Source organism: Dicentrarchus labrax, unplaced genomic scaffold (genome assembly GCF_905237075.1).
Source record: "Dicentrarchus labrax unplaced genomic scaffold, dlabrax2021, whole genome shotgun sequence".
Taxonomy (NCBI): Eukaryota; Metazoa; Chordata; class Actinopteri; family Moronidae; genus Dicentrarchus; species Dicentrarchus labrax.
Genome location: NW_026136721.1, coordinates 31,587,187 through 31,604,839, shown reverse-complemented (window position 1 = coordinate 31,604,839; position 17,653 = coordinate 31,587,187). Strand labels below are relative to the sequence as shown.

The 17,653-nt window shown below is 37.3% G+C and overlaps 2 protein-coding genes across 3 annotated transcripts; one reads left to right on the top strand and one right to left on the bottom strand.

Annotated features, from left to right (window-relative positions):
* Positions 1 to 1,575: 1,575 nt before the first annotated feature.
* Positions 1,576 to 8,293, top strand: LOC127355607 (uncharacterized). Its single transcript, XM_051386663.1, has 4 exons — positions 1,576 to 1,991; positions 2,842 to 3,102; positions 3,225 to 3,554; positions 7,107 to 8,293. Exons 1-4 carry the CDS (start codon positions 1,913 to 1,915, stop codon positions 7,214 to 7,216), a joined length of 780 nt encoding a protein of 259 aa, XP_051242623.1. The 5' UTR covers positions 1,576 to 1,912; the 3' UTR covers positions 7,217 to 8,293.
* On the bottom strand, positions 8,276 to 13,930 carry LOC127355597 (cell adhesion molecule 3). Of its 2 annotated transcripts, XM_051386649.1 has the most exons (5): positions 13,690 to 13,930; positions 12,867 to 13,136; positions 12,019 to 12,348; positions 10,724 to 10,984; positions 8,276 to 9,175 (listed from the first exon to the last, which is right to left on the bottom strand). In XM_051386649.1, the coding sequence occupies exons 1-5, from the start codon at positions 13,754 to 13,756 to the stop codon at positions 9,039 to 9,041; spliced, it is 1,065 nt and encodes a 354-aa protein (XP_051242609.1). In that variant the 5' UTR covers positions 13,757 to 13,930; the 3' UTR covers positions 8,276 to 9,038. The 2 variants fall into 2 exon arrangements, with proteins under 2 accessions (XP_051242609.1, XP_051242610.1); XM_051386650.1 differs by lacking the exon at positions 12,867 to 13,136 and having other exon boundaries at positions 13,690 to 13,929.
* Positions 13,931 to 17,653: the final 3,723 nt, after the last annotated feature.

Here is a 17,653-nt window from a genome sequence, read left to right as displayed (position 1 = left end):
CCATGTAAAACCATTTGCCTTTGCCACACAGTTACACCCCAGTGCCCCCCCAGTGAGTACAATCCCCCTCCTTTAAAACAGTTTGCTCCATCTGTCTTAGAATTACTAGATCTATACAGAAGAGAGTGAGTTATAAACAAACAATATTAATTGAATAGAATATCTTCTATAGAATCTCAAGAGAAGTGAATATTGACAACATCAAAAAGAAATTGTAGAAAATATGACATGAAGAAAAAGATAAAATATAACACTGAGCTAACCCTGTACTGCCTACCAACATTTTAAATTCAATATTCAATCAATAGTCAATATCAAATCATTGCTGATCAATCCATAGTTGTATAATATAGAGAGAGTAAATAATTAGTGTCTTGTTTTACAATGGTGTGTGCCCATGAGAGCCACCACGCCCATACACTATCTCTGAACTGATGTGCACAGATGTTGCAGCTGCTGGAAAGCACAAGTTTTAATTCACGTGCGATGCTAATTATAAAACACTGCTGTTGTCTGGTGTTTTTATCAAATGGAATACATAGATTGAATTACACTTTGTTACTGTAGTCTGGCACAAAGTCAGAACAGCTCTGGAAGACAGACAGACAGACAGACAGACAGACAGAGAGAGAGACAGACAGAGAGCTGCATTATCAGTTGTTAGTCAGACAGACAGACAGACAGAGAGACAGACAGACTATCAGCTCAGTGTTATTGTTATTTACTGACGTCAAACTTGGAGAGAACACAAGTTTAACTGATTTCTGTTCGATTCTCTCGTTTGTTTTTCTGTTTTTATGATGGAGGGCTCCTCTCTCTCCTGTATTGGCAGGAGGGGGAGGCAGGTTCCTTGCATAATTTACCGGGCACTGCCTGGTTCAGCCTCTCTCTATTTATGTTATGTGTCAGACTACTGTAGTTTACCTCCTCCTGCTCCAAATATATCATTACTGTTAACATGTTTGACTGCCCAAACTTCATCCAGAGAACCAGTTCTTCAAGAACATGAAGAGGCTTCATGTGGTTAATGAGTCACAGTCATATAAATAACAGTCATGGAGATTAACCATTAAGTTTTGACTTGTTTTGCAATGCAACTGCTTGTTGAGTCAGTTAACCCAGTGGTTCCCAACCAGGGGTTCTGGATCGCCTCTAGGGGTCGCCAAAGCTTCACAGGGGGTTGAGAAAGTAATATTCTATGGATTCATTTTTTTGAATTTCTTGGAAGAACCTTTCAACATGTCAGATCTTTTTCAGAAATTATCATTTTAATCACCGCTCACTTTATAGATTACAGTCTACCATCCTCTAGTGGTAATACATCAGTATTACATTGATGTACAGGGGGGTTGAGAGGCTTTCTTGTAAATATAAAAGGTGGTTTATTAGAAAATGGTTCTGGCAAAGGGTTAGGTTTAGATGGCGTTTACTCAGAGTTGACCTCAGTTCACTGATGGTTTTCTTTTCCAGTAGTGTGACTCTGCTGCTCTTTTCCTAACACCCTGTTCCATTAAAATATCTGGCCCTGTGATAAGGAGTCCTGTCTTCCTGCTTTAACTACATGCTGGGAGTGAGGGAGGGGACAGAGTTGAGGTAAACCAGATGCAGCTCGCCTTCGAGGGCTGGGAAGAATAAATAGATAGAAAATTCTGAATATCTGGAGGATGATGGGAGGGAGCAGAGATTTATGTAATGTGGTAAAAGTAAATGGTTATTTAATCTTGGAAATTGAAAGTAAGAGCATAAGACAGGGAAAGGCGATAAGGAACGTCTGCTTCCTGACAAATTCCTCCACCAAACCCGCCCAACAAAGTTGGTCTATTATACTTTGAACTCTGCTGTGTGGGTCTAGACTCTGTGTAACCTCTGGCTCAAACAGTTCATTAACGGACTGCTCAGACCTACTGGAAACATGTTTATCTGTTACATATTTTTGGTTGTTTCTTTGATGAACTTCCTGAACAACTTCCATGTGAACGCAGATGACTGTGGTAAGTATTCCTTACCTGCTGCGGTCGGAAATGTCCTTTTAATAATTTTTTATAATTGGTGGTGTGCTTTATATAGACACAAATACAGTGTATGTTTTGTTTTTTATTTTTATGTTTAATGTTCTCAGCACTTGTATTTTATCAGATAGACTGAAATTTGCCAGATATTTTTTCGATTACATGCTTCAGATTGAATTAACTTCTCCTCTTTTGTTCTTTCATTTTTTAATGATTTGTGGGCCAAAATTAGTTTTCCTTTCATTATTGTTCAATATGCACTATAGTATAAACATGCATTATATAAGTTAATGTATATTGTACATATTGTTACATAGTATATGACTATTTAATAATGCCTGGCCATGCCAAAAAAGCAATGAATTGAAATTGGACTAAAAGCAGTCACAGTTTTTTTAATCTCTTACCCAATGCTAGCAGCCCACAGTCAATTAATATTTAACATTCAGTGTCTTGAAAAGTTTGAATTGTTGAAACCACTGGAGAGAAGTAGTTTTAAATAAGATAACCTCATTGTATTTATACATTATGATTATGAAACACAATGTAGAATTAAAGTTTTTTTTGGTGAGTGTTTATGCACAAAATAACATGAATTAATGTTTACAGACCATTTAAGGTTAACATACCACTACAGTATATTCTAACTAAGAAATATATAAGAACATAATGAATAAACAAACACTGTTATAAGATACAGTATATAGCACTAATATAACTTTTGGTTTTCTGTATGACATTGTGTGTGAGACTTTTAGATGCTTTAATGGTTTATCTGATTCATAATTTTACACAAAGCTGTTTAAAATCACAACCTTTTATTGTCTTACAGATGAAAACTGTGCAGAAAAACCTGTATTCAGTCCATCCAGACTGGTGGTGAAGTTTGGTGACCCATCCTCTACCATGTGCACCGTCTGTGAGCAATGCACGGCTGTATTTGGTTTGGAAAAATCTCTGGGAAAAAACATAGTAAAAGGAACCACAATTACATGGAAGGCTGACAGTGTGACTGAATGGGAATTACCTCTCATGTGTTACTATGATAATAATTATACCCAGTGTTGTAGCAGGCTGCCTGTAACTGTCTACAGTAAGTAAACTTTGTGTTGAGCGAAATACTGTTGCTATGATGGTTTCAACATTTCTAATCTAAAGTTAAGCAGTTGTTTCCAACCTTTATCTTACTGTGCGTCTCTCTGTTTGTCTCCACAGAGCCTCCAGATAATGTGTCCATCAGCTTTGTTAATCACACTGGGCCAATGTATGAGGGCCGTCAGTACAGTCTGCAGTGTACGGTACAGGGCGTTGCTCCTGTAGGAAATCTCACTGTGACCTTCCACAAAGGACACACAATACTGGGTCAACTAAAATCCAACAACACTACGAGGAAACCAGTGACTGAGATCTTCACTTTAAACATCACCTCCAGTAAATACGACGATGGAGTCCATTACTGGTGTGAATCCAAGCTAGAACTGGGACCAGAAGGACCACAGCCCCCTCCAGTGGTGAAGTCACAGAACATCACTGCCAATGTGTACTGTGAGTCTGGCAACAACTTCACACCCTTGGTTCATAATTTTTGCCTCTAAAAACTCTAAACACCCACTGAAACGTACCTGCCCAGCACCAAAGGGCAGACAGACAGTTAGTGATTAGTTGGTGAACATAGTGGAGCATTTCCCCCAGCAGTTTGTGCAGGCCTAAAAGGAGAGTGAATATTGATCTTTGTACTAAACATTACTAAATTAACATCATGCTTTTGTGGTTTTTTTAAGCACCAACGCACCAAGGCAAATTCCTTGTATGTGTAAAAACTTACTTGGCAATAAACTCAATTCTGATTCTGATGGAAGAAGGCTATAAACTAGCGACTGAGACAATATAGACTATACAAGGCAGTTTGTAACTTTGTTTTGAAAACTACTGTATAAATAAAGTTTATTATTATCATAAACTCATTAGAAAATTATTTAGTAAGGAAATTTAGAGTTCATCACAGCACAGAGACAGCTCTGGTTAAAGTTAATAATGACCTTCTGATTGCTTCTGACAATGGACTTGTCTCTGTACTTGTATTATTAGATCTTAGTGCTGCATTTGACACCATTGACCATAATATTCTTTTACAGAGACTTGAGCATCAAATTGGTATTAAAGGAACCGCACTAAGCTGGTTTAAGTCATATTAATCAGATCGCTCGCAGTTTGTACATGTTAACGATGAATCTTCAATAAATACTACAGTTAGTCATGGAGTTCCACAAGGTTCTGTACTTGGACCAATACTATTTACTTTATATATGCTCCCTTTAGGCAACATTATTAGGAATCACTCCATTAACTTTCACTGTTATGCAGATGATACGCAGTTATATCTATCAATCAAGCCCGATGAAATTAATCAATTATCTAAATTACAAACATGTCTTAAGGACATAAAATCCTGGATGACCTGCAATTTTCTGATGTTAAACTCAGAAAAAAACGAAATTCTTGTTTTTGGCCCCAAAAACCTTAGAGACTCACTGTCTAAAGATATAGTTACTCTAGATGGCATTAACTTGGCCTCTAGCACCACTGTCAGGAATCTTGGAGTTATCTTTGATCAGGATTTGTCATTTAACTCCCACATAAAGCAAACCTCTAGGATTGCCTTCTTTCATTTACGCAATATTACAAAAATTTGAGACATACTATCACAGACAGATGCAGAAAAACTAATCCATGCATTTGTTACTTCAAGGCTGGATTACTGCAACTCTTTATTATCAGGTAGCCCCACTAAGTCCATTAAAACGCTCCACTTAATTCAGAATGCTGCAGCACGAGTACTGACAGGAACTAAAAAAAGAGATCACATCTCTCCTGTACTAGCTTCTCTACATTGGCTCCCTCTAAAATGTAGAATAGAATTTAAAATCCTCCTCCTCACCTATAAAGCTCTTCATGGTCAGGCCCCTTCATATCTTAAAGAGCTCATAGTACCCTATTACCCCACTAGAACACTACGTTCTCTGAATGCTGGGCTACTTGTGGTTCCTATAGTCTCTAAAAGTAGAACAGGAGCCAGAGCCTTCAGTTACCAAGCTCCTCTCCTGTGGAACCAGCTTCCAGTTGTGGTTCGGGAGGCAGACACCCTCACCACATTCAAGAGTAGGCTTAAGACATTCCTCTTTGATAAAGGTTATAGTTAGGGCTGGATCAGGTGAGTCCTGAACCATCCCTTAGTTATGCTGCTATAGGCCTAGACTATTGGGGGATTTCCCATGGTGCACTGAGCTCCTCCCTTCCTCTCTCTTTCTGCACTCATTCATGTTCCATTAATGCATGTTACTAACTCCACTTCTTCCCTGGAGTTCTTGTGCTTTCTCGTCTCGCAGGTTCGTATCGATCCTGGTGGAGCCTCCTGCCATGGTCCTGCTAGATTGCCATTGCCAATACTGTTGTTGTTGTGCACCTGTCTGTCTGTCTGTGTCTCTCTCTCTCTCTCTCTCTCTCTCTCTCTCTCTCTCTCTCTCTCTCTCTCACCCCAACTGGTCGAGACAGACGACCACCCACCTAGAGCCGGAGGATCTGTCCTAGGTTTCTGCCTTTTAACAGGCAGTTTTTCCTTGCCCTTGTCACCAAGTGCTTGCTCATGGTGGTACTGTTGGGTCTCTGTAATTAATGTTAAGGAGTTCGGTCTAGACCTGCTCTATTTGAAAAGTGCCCTGAGATAACTTCTGTTATGAATTGGCGCTATACAAATAAAATTGAATTGAATTGAATTGAAATCATGTGAGAAGTGGGATCATTTTGCCATAAGACTCAATACTTTCAAGCTTCTTTTTGGCAGCCCATGGAGCTGCTGGCTGCTGGCCATTAGAAAGAATGCAGGTTTAAGTCAAATTGAAGCTCTGTCCGTAAAAATACATACTACTTCATACTACACTGTAAAAATACTCTTTACAAGTGCTGACGTTTTAGAGGACTGCTCCTTTTACAGAGTTAACTTACTGCAAGTTACTGCTGCTGTGCACCTTTGTCTCTCTCTGTCTGTCTGTCTGTCTGTCTCTCTCTCTCTCTCTCTCTCTCTCTCTCTCTCTCTCCTTAACTGGTCGAGGCAGACAACCACCCACCAAGAGCAGGGGTCTGTCCGAGGTTTCTACCTCTTAAAAGGAAGTTTTTCCTTGCTGCTGTCGCCAATTGCTTGCTCATGGGGGGAACTGCTGGGTCTCTGTAAATAATTTTATAAGGAGTATGGTCTAGACCTTCTCCATTTGAAAAGTGTCCTGAGATAACTTCTGTTATGAATTGGCGCTATACAAATAAAATTGAATTGAATGGAATTGAATAATATAATATATTATTCTAATATTGAATTATAATTACTGATGCATTACATGTACAAATTGCTTTAATGTAAATTTCAGACATTTCAAACAGTTGACAGTTTAGTACATATGCAGTATATATATATATATATATATATATATATATATATATATATACAGTGAGATATGGCTTTGCTGATTTTTTTTTAACCAACACTACACAGTGTAAAACAAAACAGTTCTGTATGCACTGACCAGTTCACTCACTCCAGCTCCAACAACCCCATCCCCTAGGCCCGTCCCTGACAATCAAATTTACCCTCAGGATGAATTTTCATAACTTTTGTGATCCATAAAAAGTTCCATCTAGCACCATCATGAGGTCAAATGTTTAAATTAGTCCAATTCTTTTTTTTTTTTTTTTTTTTTTTTTTTAGGAATACCTGTAAAATTAAATACAGACTCACTGAGGACAACTTTAAGACTCATAACAGTAACTCCTAACACATCGCTCCCAGTTTGTTACAGTATCTGAGTAAATGTCCCTTTGTTTGTGAATATAACCTCCATCTGCACTGTCGCCAAGTGCTTGCTCATGGTGGGAACTGTTGGGTCCTGAGGTAACCTTCGTTATCTTTTGAAATACAATCACACAGTTAGCAGGAAAGTGAATCACTGAACACGTTTGACATCATGAAGCAAGCAGATTGTGGCTGATAATATTGGTCTCATGTTTCTTTTTTTCTTTTACCCATACCCCTCTCCCAACCCTATGCAGTCAACTACATCGGATACATTATAGCAGCGATACTATGTGCTGTTGTGGCCGTCCTCATCGGGGCAGTGGTATACATCCGTTACAGAAGGAAACGAGACAGAACAACCTGAGGGATATTTTCTGTTGTCAGGAAGGACGCTCTGCTGAGTCCACTGTAGTGTAAGTCTGTGTTAAAGCATCAAATGTGTATGAAACTGTTGAAATCATGTAATATAATGTAGTTGTTACATCAAGTTTTATAACCTATGCTAAAGTAGTTTATATGCTGTTATATAGGTTGTGTAGTAAAGTACAAACCGTTTGTTATTTTTCGTTTCTCACATTATGAATATTTAATGGAAACATTAAACATGTAAGCAATTGCACACAGTAGTTTTATCCATAACAATGCATCTAAGCATGTATATTTTGTATAAAATCTTAATCTGTAAAGTAGTAAATGAATTGTAGAGGAGTAGAAGTAGAATACCATTAAATAGAAATACTTAAATACCACAAATTTGTAAACAGTATTTGAATAAATCATAGTTTTGTATTTTACGTTTGTTTTTGTATTGTTTAAAAATGTGTAAACCATTTAGTGTTTATAGTTTCAGTTTTAGTTTTAAGGTTTTTGTGGAAACAAAATAATGTGTAAGAAGAAGATGTAAGAAGTTCAGAATAGGTATTACAATATGAACACACAAACATATGCACTAATGCCTCCTCATGATTTTTGTGTTGACAAATTTGCCCAGACTGACCGACTCAAGACATTTCCTGTATATTCTTATTTTATTTCAGTACATTTTGTAAATACACAATACTGTTAGTTAGTATTTGTTCAATTCTTATTTTTGTTTCAGTTTACTAAATTTTTTTCATAACTTTGACTGGGAGGAACAATGGCCTGACAAATTTCCAGTTGTTGTTTGTTTATCTCCGAGTTCTCCAAGTTCCTCCTATAGTCCGACGACACTCAGGTTAGGTGGAAACTGTAATTACTTTTCTTTCCTTGTAAATATTTCATGATGATTCACATGAACAAGTTAATTGTATTATCAGGATGATATCACCCATCAGTGATAAAACTTTAGTATTGCATTAAAGGGTTTCAAGTGAAAATATGATGTATGTGCACATTAGATACTGTATGCCTGTAGTGTGGTTCTGAATCAAGAAATTAAAACTTCATTTTATTATTTTAATGAATTTCTGATGTACATGACATAACATACCAAAAAACACAATTATGGCAACAACATTTATTAGCACTTTTTAAACAGTGTTTTTAGCTGCGTGGCTCTGGGAATGTCTGTAGGTCAAAAATATGTCAACAACTACTGGATTGATTACCATGACATTTGGTGCAGATATTCATAATTTCCAATGAACGCCACCGTGACGGTGAAATATCTCAACATCTGCTTGATGGGTTAGCACAAAATTTGGTGCAAACATTAATGTCCGCCTCAGAATTAGCTGTAAGAGTTCATTGTGACGATCCCTTTAACTTTTCATCTAGCATCACCATCTATTAATGCCTGATACCTGCAATACTAATGACATTCCCATTAGCCTCAGCTGTACTTTCTGTCCCTAATTAGTGCTAATTAACAAATGTCATCACGCTACACTAAGATCAGAAAACATAGTAAACATTATACCTGCTAAACATCAGCATCAATAAAATACAGTATGTTGTGTGAAAATGCATAATAGAAAGCAAAAATCATGTACATACTATGCATGTACAAGTTAATGACCTCTAGAGGTTAAATGCCAGTATTACATTGTAAAAAGTAAGCTTTCTCACACTGTATTTAGAAAATCGATTGTATCGACATCAGATTTGAGGACCTTCTATTGCCCAGTTATATATTTTTTGTGGCAGAAATATTACATGCTGTTGTTGTGGAAATAAACCTCATCTTGCATTTTCCAGGAATGAACTCAGACTAGAGCAGAGAATAAAAGCATACAACACATTATGAACCTGTGAATCAGAATGCTGCTCGTACTCTTGCTCGATGCCGTTGTTGTTGCCTGTGTGGTTGTTGACGGCAGTCTGGTTGAGGGTAACATCCGATCTGTGGACAAAAAAAAAGAGACAAACACACAATAATGTGATGCATATAATTCAGTAGTATTCTGAGATTTCTTTTCCTAGGATGGCGAAGACATGATATACAGTAGCTGATAGTAGGCGGAGAGAAGGAATGAGTAGTTCACTCAAAATGCATAATTTTGTGTAGCTGTCTCACTCTATTGTCTGTGGGACACTCATGCACTTCTTCTGTGTCTAATGTTAATATCGTGGTGATCATTACTGCCTGAAGTAAAGCTGCAGAAGTTCAGTGACAATGTGCAAATACTACTAGCCCATTTGTTGGAGAACTGAGGGATTTGAACCCATGTCCGCTGCAGCAAGGACTCAGTCTTTCTACACGGGGTGCCAGCTGTACCAGGTGAGCTATCCAAGCACCCCAAACTTTATGAACTCTTACTCCGATTCATTTTACTCTTTATTTTATCACCTACTAGCTCATCTTGTGTTTGAATTCTTTAATGTCTTTTTCTTTTGTCTTTGCGCACTAATTTTCCATCCAACACTTGGTATATACCCACATGTTCAATTTTCCTCATCTTGCTCTGAACATAGTCATTGAAAAATCAAATGAGAGTGAAATACAAACAGTAAAATAAGTTTTATTTTATTTTTATTTATTTTATCACATCATTGGAGGTTAAAGGTGAAGGTATTAAGCTTTGTAAATCTTTTTACACGCCACTAAATTATGTAACAGTATCATTTATTGGTGTATATATATTTTGACTTTTGTCAGCTTTGGGCTCTCTAGATGATTATTTAAATCACAATATGGCAATTTCCAAATCACAAGAAGCTGCAATTTTTTGATAAAGGTAAAATGTGACAAACAGCATTATAATGAAGTACAGAAGAACAGCAGAGATGCCCTGGCTTACAACTCTTGTTCTCCTGATTGAAGAAAACATGTTTGTTTGGTACAGACCCCAGAAAATGTCACATCATCAAAAATCTAATGAAAACTGTAATAATTCCCACACTAATCCTGAATCATATCACAATATCTGTCAAGATAATCGTAATATGCTTTTGTTTAACTCATATACGGAGTTGCTGCAGTGGCTCAGGTTCGATTCTGACCTGCGGCCCTTTGCTGCGTGTCATCCCCTCGCTCTCTACCCATCTTTCCTGTTGATCTTCAGCTGTCTCTATCCAATAAAGGCATGAAAAGGCCAAAATAATAACTTTTAAAAAAAACATTAAGCACATACTATAACTACTATAATGAAATCAGCATTTAGCAATTTGAACTATTGATATTTACTAGTGTTGTTGATTGATTCAGGTTCAAATCTGGACATTTTAGTGGAAAGTATTTGAATTCTACATATTTTGTTATAAAAATTTAAAACTGCTGGTTGGTGTTACCTCCTGTAGCCACATGGCCACGCCCCCTACATGATCCTCTGTACTGCATTTTTAATTTAATTTGCAGGGAGGGAGGGAGGTAGCAGAAAACAGAGGTTTAGTTACACTTGGTGGACTCAAAGGTTTAGGTAAAAGGAAAAATAGAACAGTTTGAACTCACCTTTGACAACCACCGTGGACGTCATAGTGAGAGTAGCCAAATGGTTGCTGACAGAACAGGTGTAGTTCCCTCCATCTGCAGGAGTTGCAGATTTGAAAAAGAGCATGCTGTTGTTGCCGGAGGGGGAAGGGGTATCTGACGGGCCCGTCCAGGTGTATGAGGGACTTGGGTTTCCTACAGATGAGCAGTCCAGAAGTAAAGACTCTCCCTCTGTGATGGTGATTTGATAAGGAGGTGGTGGCCGAACTAGGCGAGGCTTATCTGAAGGAAAGAGAAGAGAGAGAGAGAAACACAGAACCTCATCATCATAATCATTAATGCAAAAAGCAAGCACTGTAGAACAGATGGTCATCAAAGAAATAGTCTCACATTTGAGGAAATAAACTTATTCTAGGTCTAGTGCGTTCGGTTTTATTGAAGGGGGGGTCCGAGCTCAAACTGCATGGAAGGCCGTTTTAGTCAATATTAAATACATCATTCATAAATAGGTCTATCAAATAAATCCTGAAATAAACAAATATGGCAATATTTATATAAATAAATGTCAATATAAATATAAATAAATGTCAATATAAATATATATAATGTCAATATAGCTCAATAATTTAATAAATAAATAGGTTTTCATTTAAAAAAGGACCTCTTCAAAATACTCTTTAAAAATACCTTTATTTCCTAATGTCTATTTTATTTCCAGGGTATGAAAATAAGGTGGCCGTGGTTATTCCACAGAGATAAAAGGTGAAAACTTATTAATATGACTGTCTGCTGCTAGAGCTGTGGGTTATTATTATAGCTGTGATTAACATGATATACGGGCATTGCTGTTGCTGTGATTAACAAGGCTGTGCTTTTAAAGTGTAAAATATCTTATCTTATTAGTTTTGTTTGTGTATCTGTTGTTTTTTGTTTTTTTTTATGTCTGTTTGTTGTAATATCTCACATAAAATGTCTACCTTTGTCACAGTCGTCTCTTTAAAGGGCCAGTGTGTAACATTTAGGAGGATCTAGTGGCAGAAAGGGAAAATAATATGTATAGGTCTGTTTTCATTAATGTTTAATCACCTGAATATAGAAATTGTTGTGTTTTCTTACTGTGGGTCGCCTTCTGTATTTGTTATAATATCTATTTTATGTACATATTGGAGGTGCTGGCAGGAAGACAGAACCAGAACTATTAATTTAAAACAAAAGAAACGACAAGATGTTGATGAAAAGCTACAGTTGTTAATCTATTTAAGATTTTGGCTTTATGCAACATTGAGGTGTGTTGATTTTTATGTTGCCAGACTCACAGTACACAGTGGCAGTGATGTTCTGTGACTTCACCACTGGAGGGGACTGTGGTCCTCCTGGTCCCAGTTCTAGCTTGGCTTCACACCAGTACTGGAGTCCATCATCTTCTTTACTGAGGGTGATGTTTAAAGGGAAGATCTCAGCCACTGGTTTCCTTGTTGTCTTGTTGGATTGTAGTTGACCCAGTATTGTGTGTTCTCTGTAGAAGGTCACAGTGAGGTTTTCAACAGGAGCAACGTCCTGTACCGTACACTGCAGAGTGTACTGACGGCCCTCATACATTGGCCCAGTGTGATCAACAAAGCGGATGGACACATTTTCTGGAGGCTCTGTGGAGACAAACAGAGAGACATGTAGAGCAGTGCTCCTTAAATTAAGGATACTCCTAGTAATTTGCAGTAGTGCAGGGGGTACTCAACCTTTTTACTGTTTTTAACTGTAGTTAAAAAAGATCAGTCATGTATAATTCCCAAAAAAATTATACTATAAGTTCAATAAAAATGTAAATGTGATTCAACTGCCATAAACTGTCAGAAGAGTTTGATCACTGCAGTTGCCTACCTGCCACAGACAAACCTGACAAACATCATCAGTAAAGCACAAACTCATCAAAGAGACGCAGTTCAGTGCAACTTCAATGCTGTCTTAGTGTCATTACATGATGAAATTGGCTTGCAGTGATTTAGTGATGCATTCAAAACATTTGAAATTAAGCATTTAAGTGTTTTTCTGAACCTCTTTATACAGACATTTTTCTTCTAGTAAGATAAACAACAACTTAGCTTTAGATTAGAAATTATTAAACCATCATAGCAACAGTATTTTGCTCAACACAAAGTTTACTTACTGTACACAGTTACAAGCAGCCTGGTACAACACTGGGTATCATTCTGCTGCACATCCTCATAATAGCACATGAGAGGTAAGTCCCATTCAGTCACACTGCCAGCCTGCCATGTAATTGTGGTTCCATTTACTGTATTATTTCCCACAGAATTTTCAAAACCAAATTCATTCGTGCATTTCTCACAGACGGTGCACGTGGTAGAGGATGGGTCACCAAACATCAGCACCAGTCTGGATGGACTGAAAACGGGTTTTTCTGCACAGTTTTCATCTGTAACACAATCATTAATATTGATTTAAAACAGCATTGTGTAGAATAAGAAATCAAACACAAGCTGTCATTCGGCACAATCAGAGCTATTGTTGCATTAAACTTTGCTTTTGTTTGTTCTCATGTACATATTTTCTTGCAGACACTGGGGCGTATGAGCACAAATGAACACACTGACTAAAATAAGTGATTAAGAGTAATAATCATTTTGTAGTACATACACAACTGTGGATCACTGTAACTAAACAACACCCATACAAAAATAATATTAATAGATTCTACTTTTACACAATGCATTAATGTTGCATGTTTTTATTTATTCAAGATATTTGCTAGTTTCTGATCAATTGAACAATAACACTAATTATAATAACTAAGATATAACTGTATTTGTCTACATTACAAGGACACAGATACTATACATAGAAGGATATATGCCCAAAATGAATCACAAAAAGTTAAAACAGTAAAATTTTGTTCAAAAAGGCACATTTGGAAAATGGAAAATCATAATAAATCATAATAAAGTACAGATAGAAAACTCTTCACGTACCACAATCGAATACGCCACGCAGAAAACCCATCAAAGAAACAACCAGAAGAATGAAATGGAAAAACATTATTCCCAGTTATTCTTTGGTGAGAGAAATAAAAAGAATCGTTGAACGCAAAACCCAAAGGTGGTCAGAAAGGGAATGAGTCCACTCCTTTCCTTGATTTTCTATTGTAGTCCAACAATGTTGGCAGTGCTGCCTGTTTTCGAACCACACATCCTCTCTGCGTTTGTTCGCAGTCATGTTTTCAAAGCTCGATGAAAGTGAAAGTGAGGCATTGTCTCCAGAGGGGGTCCCACTTTATACACCCCCCTACCCACACCGGCCCCCATTCATTTCAAAATGACTTCACTCACTGTACTGACTGCTCTGACTCTTGTCTTATTGAAGCCTAATAGGGAAAGAAATATAACTCTAAAATAGATCAGTTTTTATTTAATATAAATACATCTAAATTGTAGCTTTTGGATTTGATTCAAAGCAAACACTGGCACTAGATAGATAGTTTTTTTTTTTGCCTGTTTTTCTGGGTTGGGGGAAGTGACTGCAAGATGCCACTAAATTCTACACACTGTAATTACAGTCGTTAAAAAGTGGGTTGTTGTTTTCCAACTGCTACCACGGCCCTTTATACAAACTAGATGTTACAAATCAGGGAGAACAACTTGACACACACAAAATCCACAAGCACAAGCACGAGGAATACAAGACAAAACTCAAATGAAAGAAATCTATATTCTAGTGCTTCAATTCAGTATTTAAAGTAAAATAAAGAGAGCACACTCCAAAAACTCCACTCACCTCCATTACAGCCTATCGGGGTGGTGAATTTGGGTTTAGGTTTTTTCCTGATTGCAAAACAAAATGTAAACTATGCATTACTATCATACGATGGTGTATCTGTACTTGGGTAAACCCCCGTGCCATTGATCTAAGGAAATGCACGGATGCATGCCCACAGATGACAGGCTTGGAGATAGCACAGAAGGAATTTGCCCCACCCTCCAGCTTTTGCCAAGCTTCAGACCACCACTGACACTGACACACTGTTACCACACACCAGAATTATTATGGTTTTATCATTTGTTTTTTATTTCTGCTGCTGTTTTTATTATAATTTTAGCTTTTATAGTTGAGTTTTTATTAGTTTCAGGATTAGTTTTTACTCTTCTTATTATTATATGGGGGTTATTTGTCAGGGGCAAGATTAAGTTCAGAATAGGTACAAACACATTGAACCACAGTCTCTATGCAACAATGCCTCTTCATGCTTGTTGTGTTTCCACAAGACATTTCCTGTATATTTGTTTTTTATTTTAGTTTTGTAAGTACACAATATCATTTCTATTCATCTTTCAATTCAGTGTAGTTTTTATTTCAATAAACAAAGAATATTTCTTTCACTTTTAATTTAGTTTAAGTTAACTTTTAATAACCTCACCACACACATATTCAGACTCAACAATCTGCAGTCATAATATTTGTTGGTCTAGGTGGTCCACATACGAGAAACAAAACTGAACATTTTGTCGGGGAAGTGTTGGAAACGGATCTCACTGCAGAGCTGTAGGCAATTGTTCCTCAACTTCCCGGGGATTTTTATCTTTCCTGAGATCCCTCCCATGATTGGACGCATTCGAATACCACATACAAGTCTGTCATTTACCTTATTTTCTCTAACCATATTACATTCCGTCTCTCTCTCTCTCTCTCTCTCTCTCAAGTTTATAAGCAAAGGCAGGCAGAACGCCATATCACAGGAGCAATCTCTGAGATATTTTAATGACGCTGAAAGAGCAGCAACACAATCAGAAATGTCAGAGATGTCATACAGAGTCTGACTTCAACTGATTTTAAAAGTGTTTAGAGAATTGTAGGATTGTGTATGTCAGTGATTACAAAACCATCTGAACTAATACATCAGGCTACCAGCAACACAACATCCTGAGTTGCACATTAGGGAAATGACCCTTTAAAAGCGGACTCAAGCCACACAATGTAAACTCTTTCTTTGGCCGAGCTGGTCCTACTCCTTTGACTCCTACTTCCTTTTTCCTTTCAAAAAGCATCATTAGGCAGTACAAATGGATGTACAATGCAATGAGAGAGAAAAAAGGTTGAATTAAAAAACAAACAGGGGTAATTCAGTATTTTGTACCAGAAATATAGTATATTTAATATATATTGCATCATTTTAATTATCCTGCATTAAAATATTACATATATATTGTCATTTCTCATTTCATTTAAATCTGTTGGCTGTTTGTAATTGCAACAGTCTTTTTATATTGATTCAAGTGGTAGTTTTATTACTCAGGCCAAGTGTTATATTGCTATGCTAATGAAGACTGCTTGTCAAACTGCATAAATATGTGTTTTATTGCAGTAATTGAGATTACAAAACACAGCTGATGAAGTTGCAAAGGTGTTTTCAATGAAATCTATGACAAGGGCAATATAGTATACATATACATCTAGTACACAGTGTTTATTATTATTTCCCTACTCTTTTTTTTATTGCTACTCGTTCATTTATACTGTTTTCTCTCTATCCACTTTGTTGCTGTTACATTGGAATTTCCCCATTGTGGGACAAATAAAGGAATATCTATCCATCTATCTATCTATCTATCTATCTATCTATCTATCTATCTATCTATCTATCTATCTATCTATCTATCTATCTATCTATCTCCCATTCACCTGTTCCCTCTTCATAATGGCTTGCCCTTTCTTGGAGGATGTACTGGATGAGGAAGCCCTAATCCTCAGACGAGCATTTAGTCATGAAAGAGTCTTCTGGGACAGGTCAGACCCATTGGCCGTTGGAGATGACTATCTCATTGAGAGATACAGATTCTCAGGTGATGGACTAAGATATTTATGTAGGCTGCTGGGTCCAAAAATACAGCACCAGATGGCAGGAAGCCATGCTCTCACTGTACCACAGATGGTCTGTGTTACATTGAGATGGTTTGCAAGTAGGAGCTTCCTTTATTCTGTTGGGGATGCAGAGAACCTCAATAAAGGAACCATTTACAGCACATATCCTGGCTTGGTGGGCCGCCCCCTGTGCCAGTTCTATGGGCTTTTTTTTTAACTGCTACAATCATACAGACATTCAACATGTCAGCAGACACCTAATCTATTCACCTCATTTATTCACCATTATCTACTTTAGAGTCACTTTCCAGCCTGCAAAATGTTCTTGTATTTAACTTTTTTAACATTTTTAATGTAACTTGCCGCAAGGTCTTTTTATGGACAGACAAGTTTGTTCTTTATCAATTGTTTGCACTTAATCATACTTTACATTTCCTGAGTAACATGCACCTCTACTTGCCACATTTAAAGCAAAGTGTACAACAGTTGATTAGTGGACTTAAAGTAACTCCTTTAGTCCTTTAATTGTGGCCTAATTATGACAGTTCCAGTGGAGCACTGTTTATTCATTGTAGTTTTGGACTACTTAAGCATTAAGCCAGTCCGCTATTGTCTGCCAGGCTTTCTCTCTTTCTTTAATTATGGCATTGGTATTGCCTTTTTCCTTTTATATATCTTTCACCTCTTCATAGAACTCCTTCAGGAGCTGTTGTTCAGCGGCCGTGAAATATGAAGTGCGACTCTTATCCATGTTCCCGTCGGTGATTCTGTGAGCGATCGCGAGGTCTATTTCAGTATGCCGTGAACACGCACTTATCCCGACTATCTACACTCGGCTTAACATAGCCGCACCTTTTAATCCTGGCTCGGCAAACGTGCAACCAATTACGGCAAGATGCGCCGAGCAGACTAGGTCAAGCCGCGCTGCACAATTATCCTGGATTTCTTTATTCTACTTTTGTGCAATACCCCTCATGTGCAACTGCTGCTGCTGCTAATATTTGTGTTATCTGTTGTGCATTCTTACTGCATAGTGTTTTTATTGATTATTTCCCCACTCTTACTGTTTTTTGTTTTTTT

What these genes read in the sequence shown, in the direction of transcription:
- LOC127355607 (XM_051386663.1), top strand. Translation starts at nt 1,913, where the DNA reads ATGTTTATCTGTTACATATTTTTGGTTGTTTCTTTGATGAACTTCCTG. An exon ending in GCTGCCTGTAACTGTCTACA is followed by an intron (nt 3,103 to 3,224) that starts GTAAGTAAACTT and finishes TTGTCTCCACAG; the next exon opens with AGCCTCCAGATAATGTGTCC. An exon ending in CATCACTGCCAATGTGTACT is followed by an intron (nt 3,555 to 7,106) that starts GTGAGTCTGGCA and finishes AACCCTATGCAG; the next exon opens with TCAACTACATCGGATACATT.
- LOC127355597 (XM_051386649.1), bottom strand. Translation starts at nt 13,756, where the DNA reads ATGTTTTTCCATTTCATTCTTCTGGTTGTTTCTTTGATGGGTTTTCTG. An exon ending in GCGTGGCGTATTCGATTGTG is followed by an intron (nt 13,137 to 13,689) that starts GTACGTGAAGAG and finishes ATTGTGTTACAG; the next exon opens with ATGAAAACTGTGCAGAAAAA. An exon ending in GTCCACGGTGGTTGTCAAAG is followed by an intron (nt 9,176 to 10,723) that starts GTGAGTTCAAAC and finishes TTTTGTCCACAG; the next exon opens with ATCGGATGTTACCCTCAACC.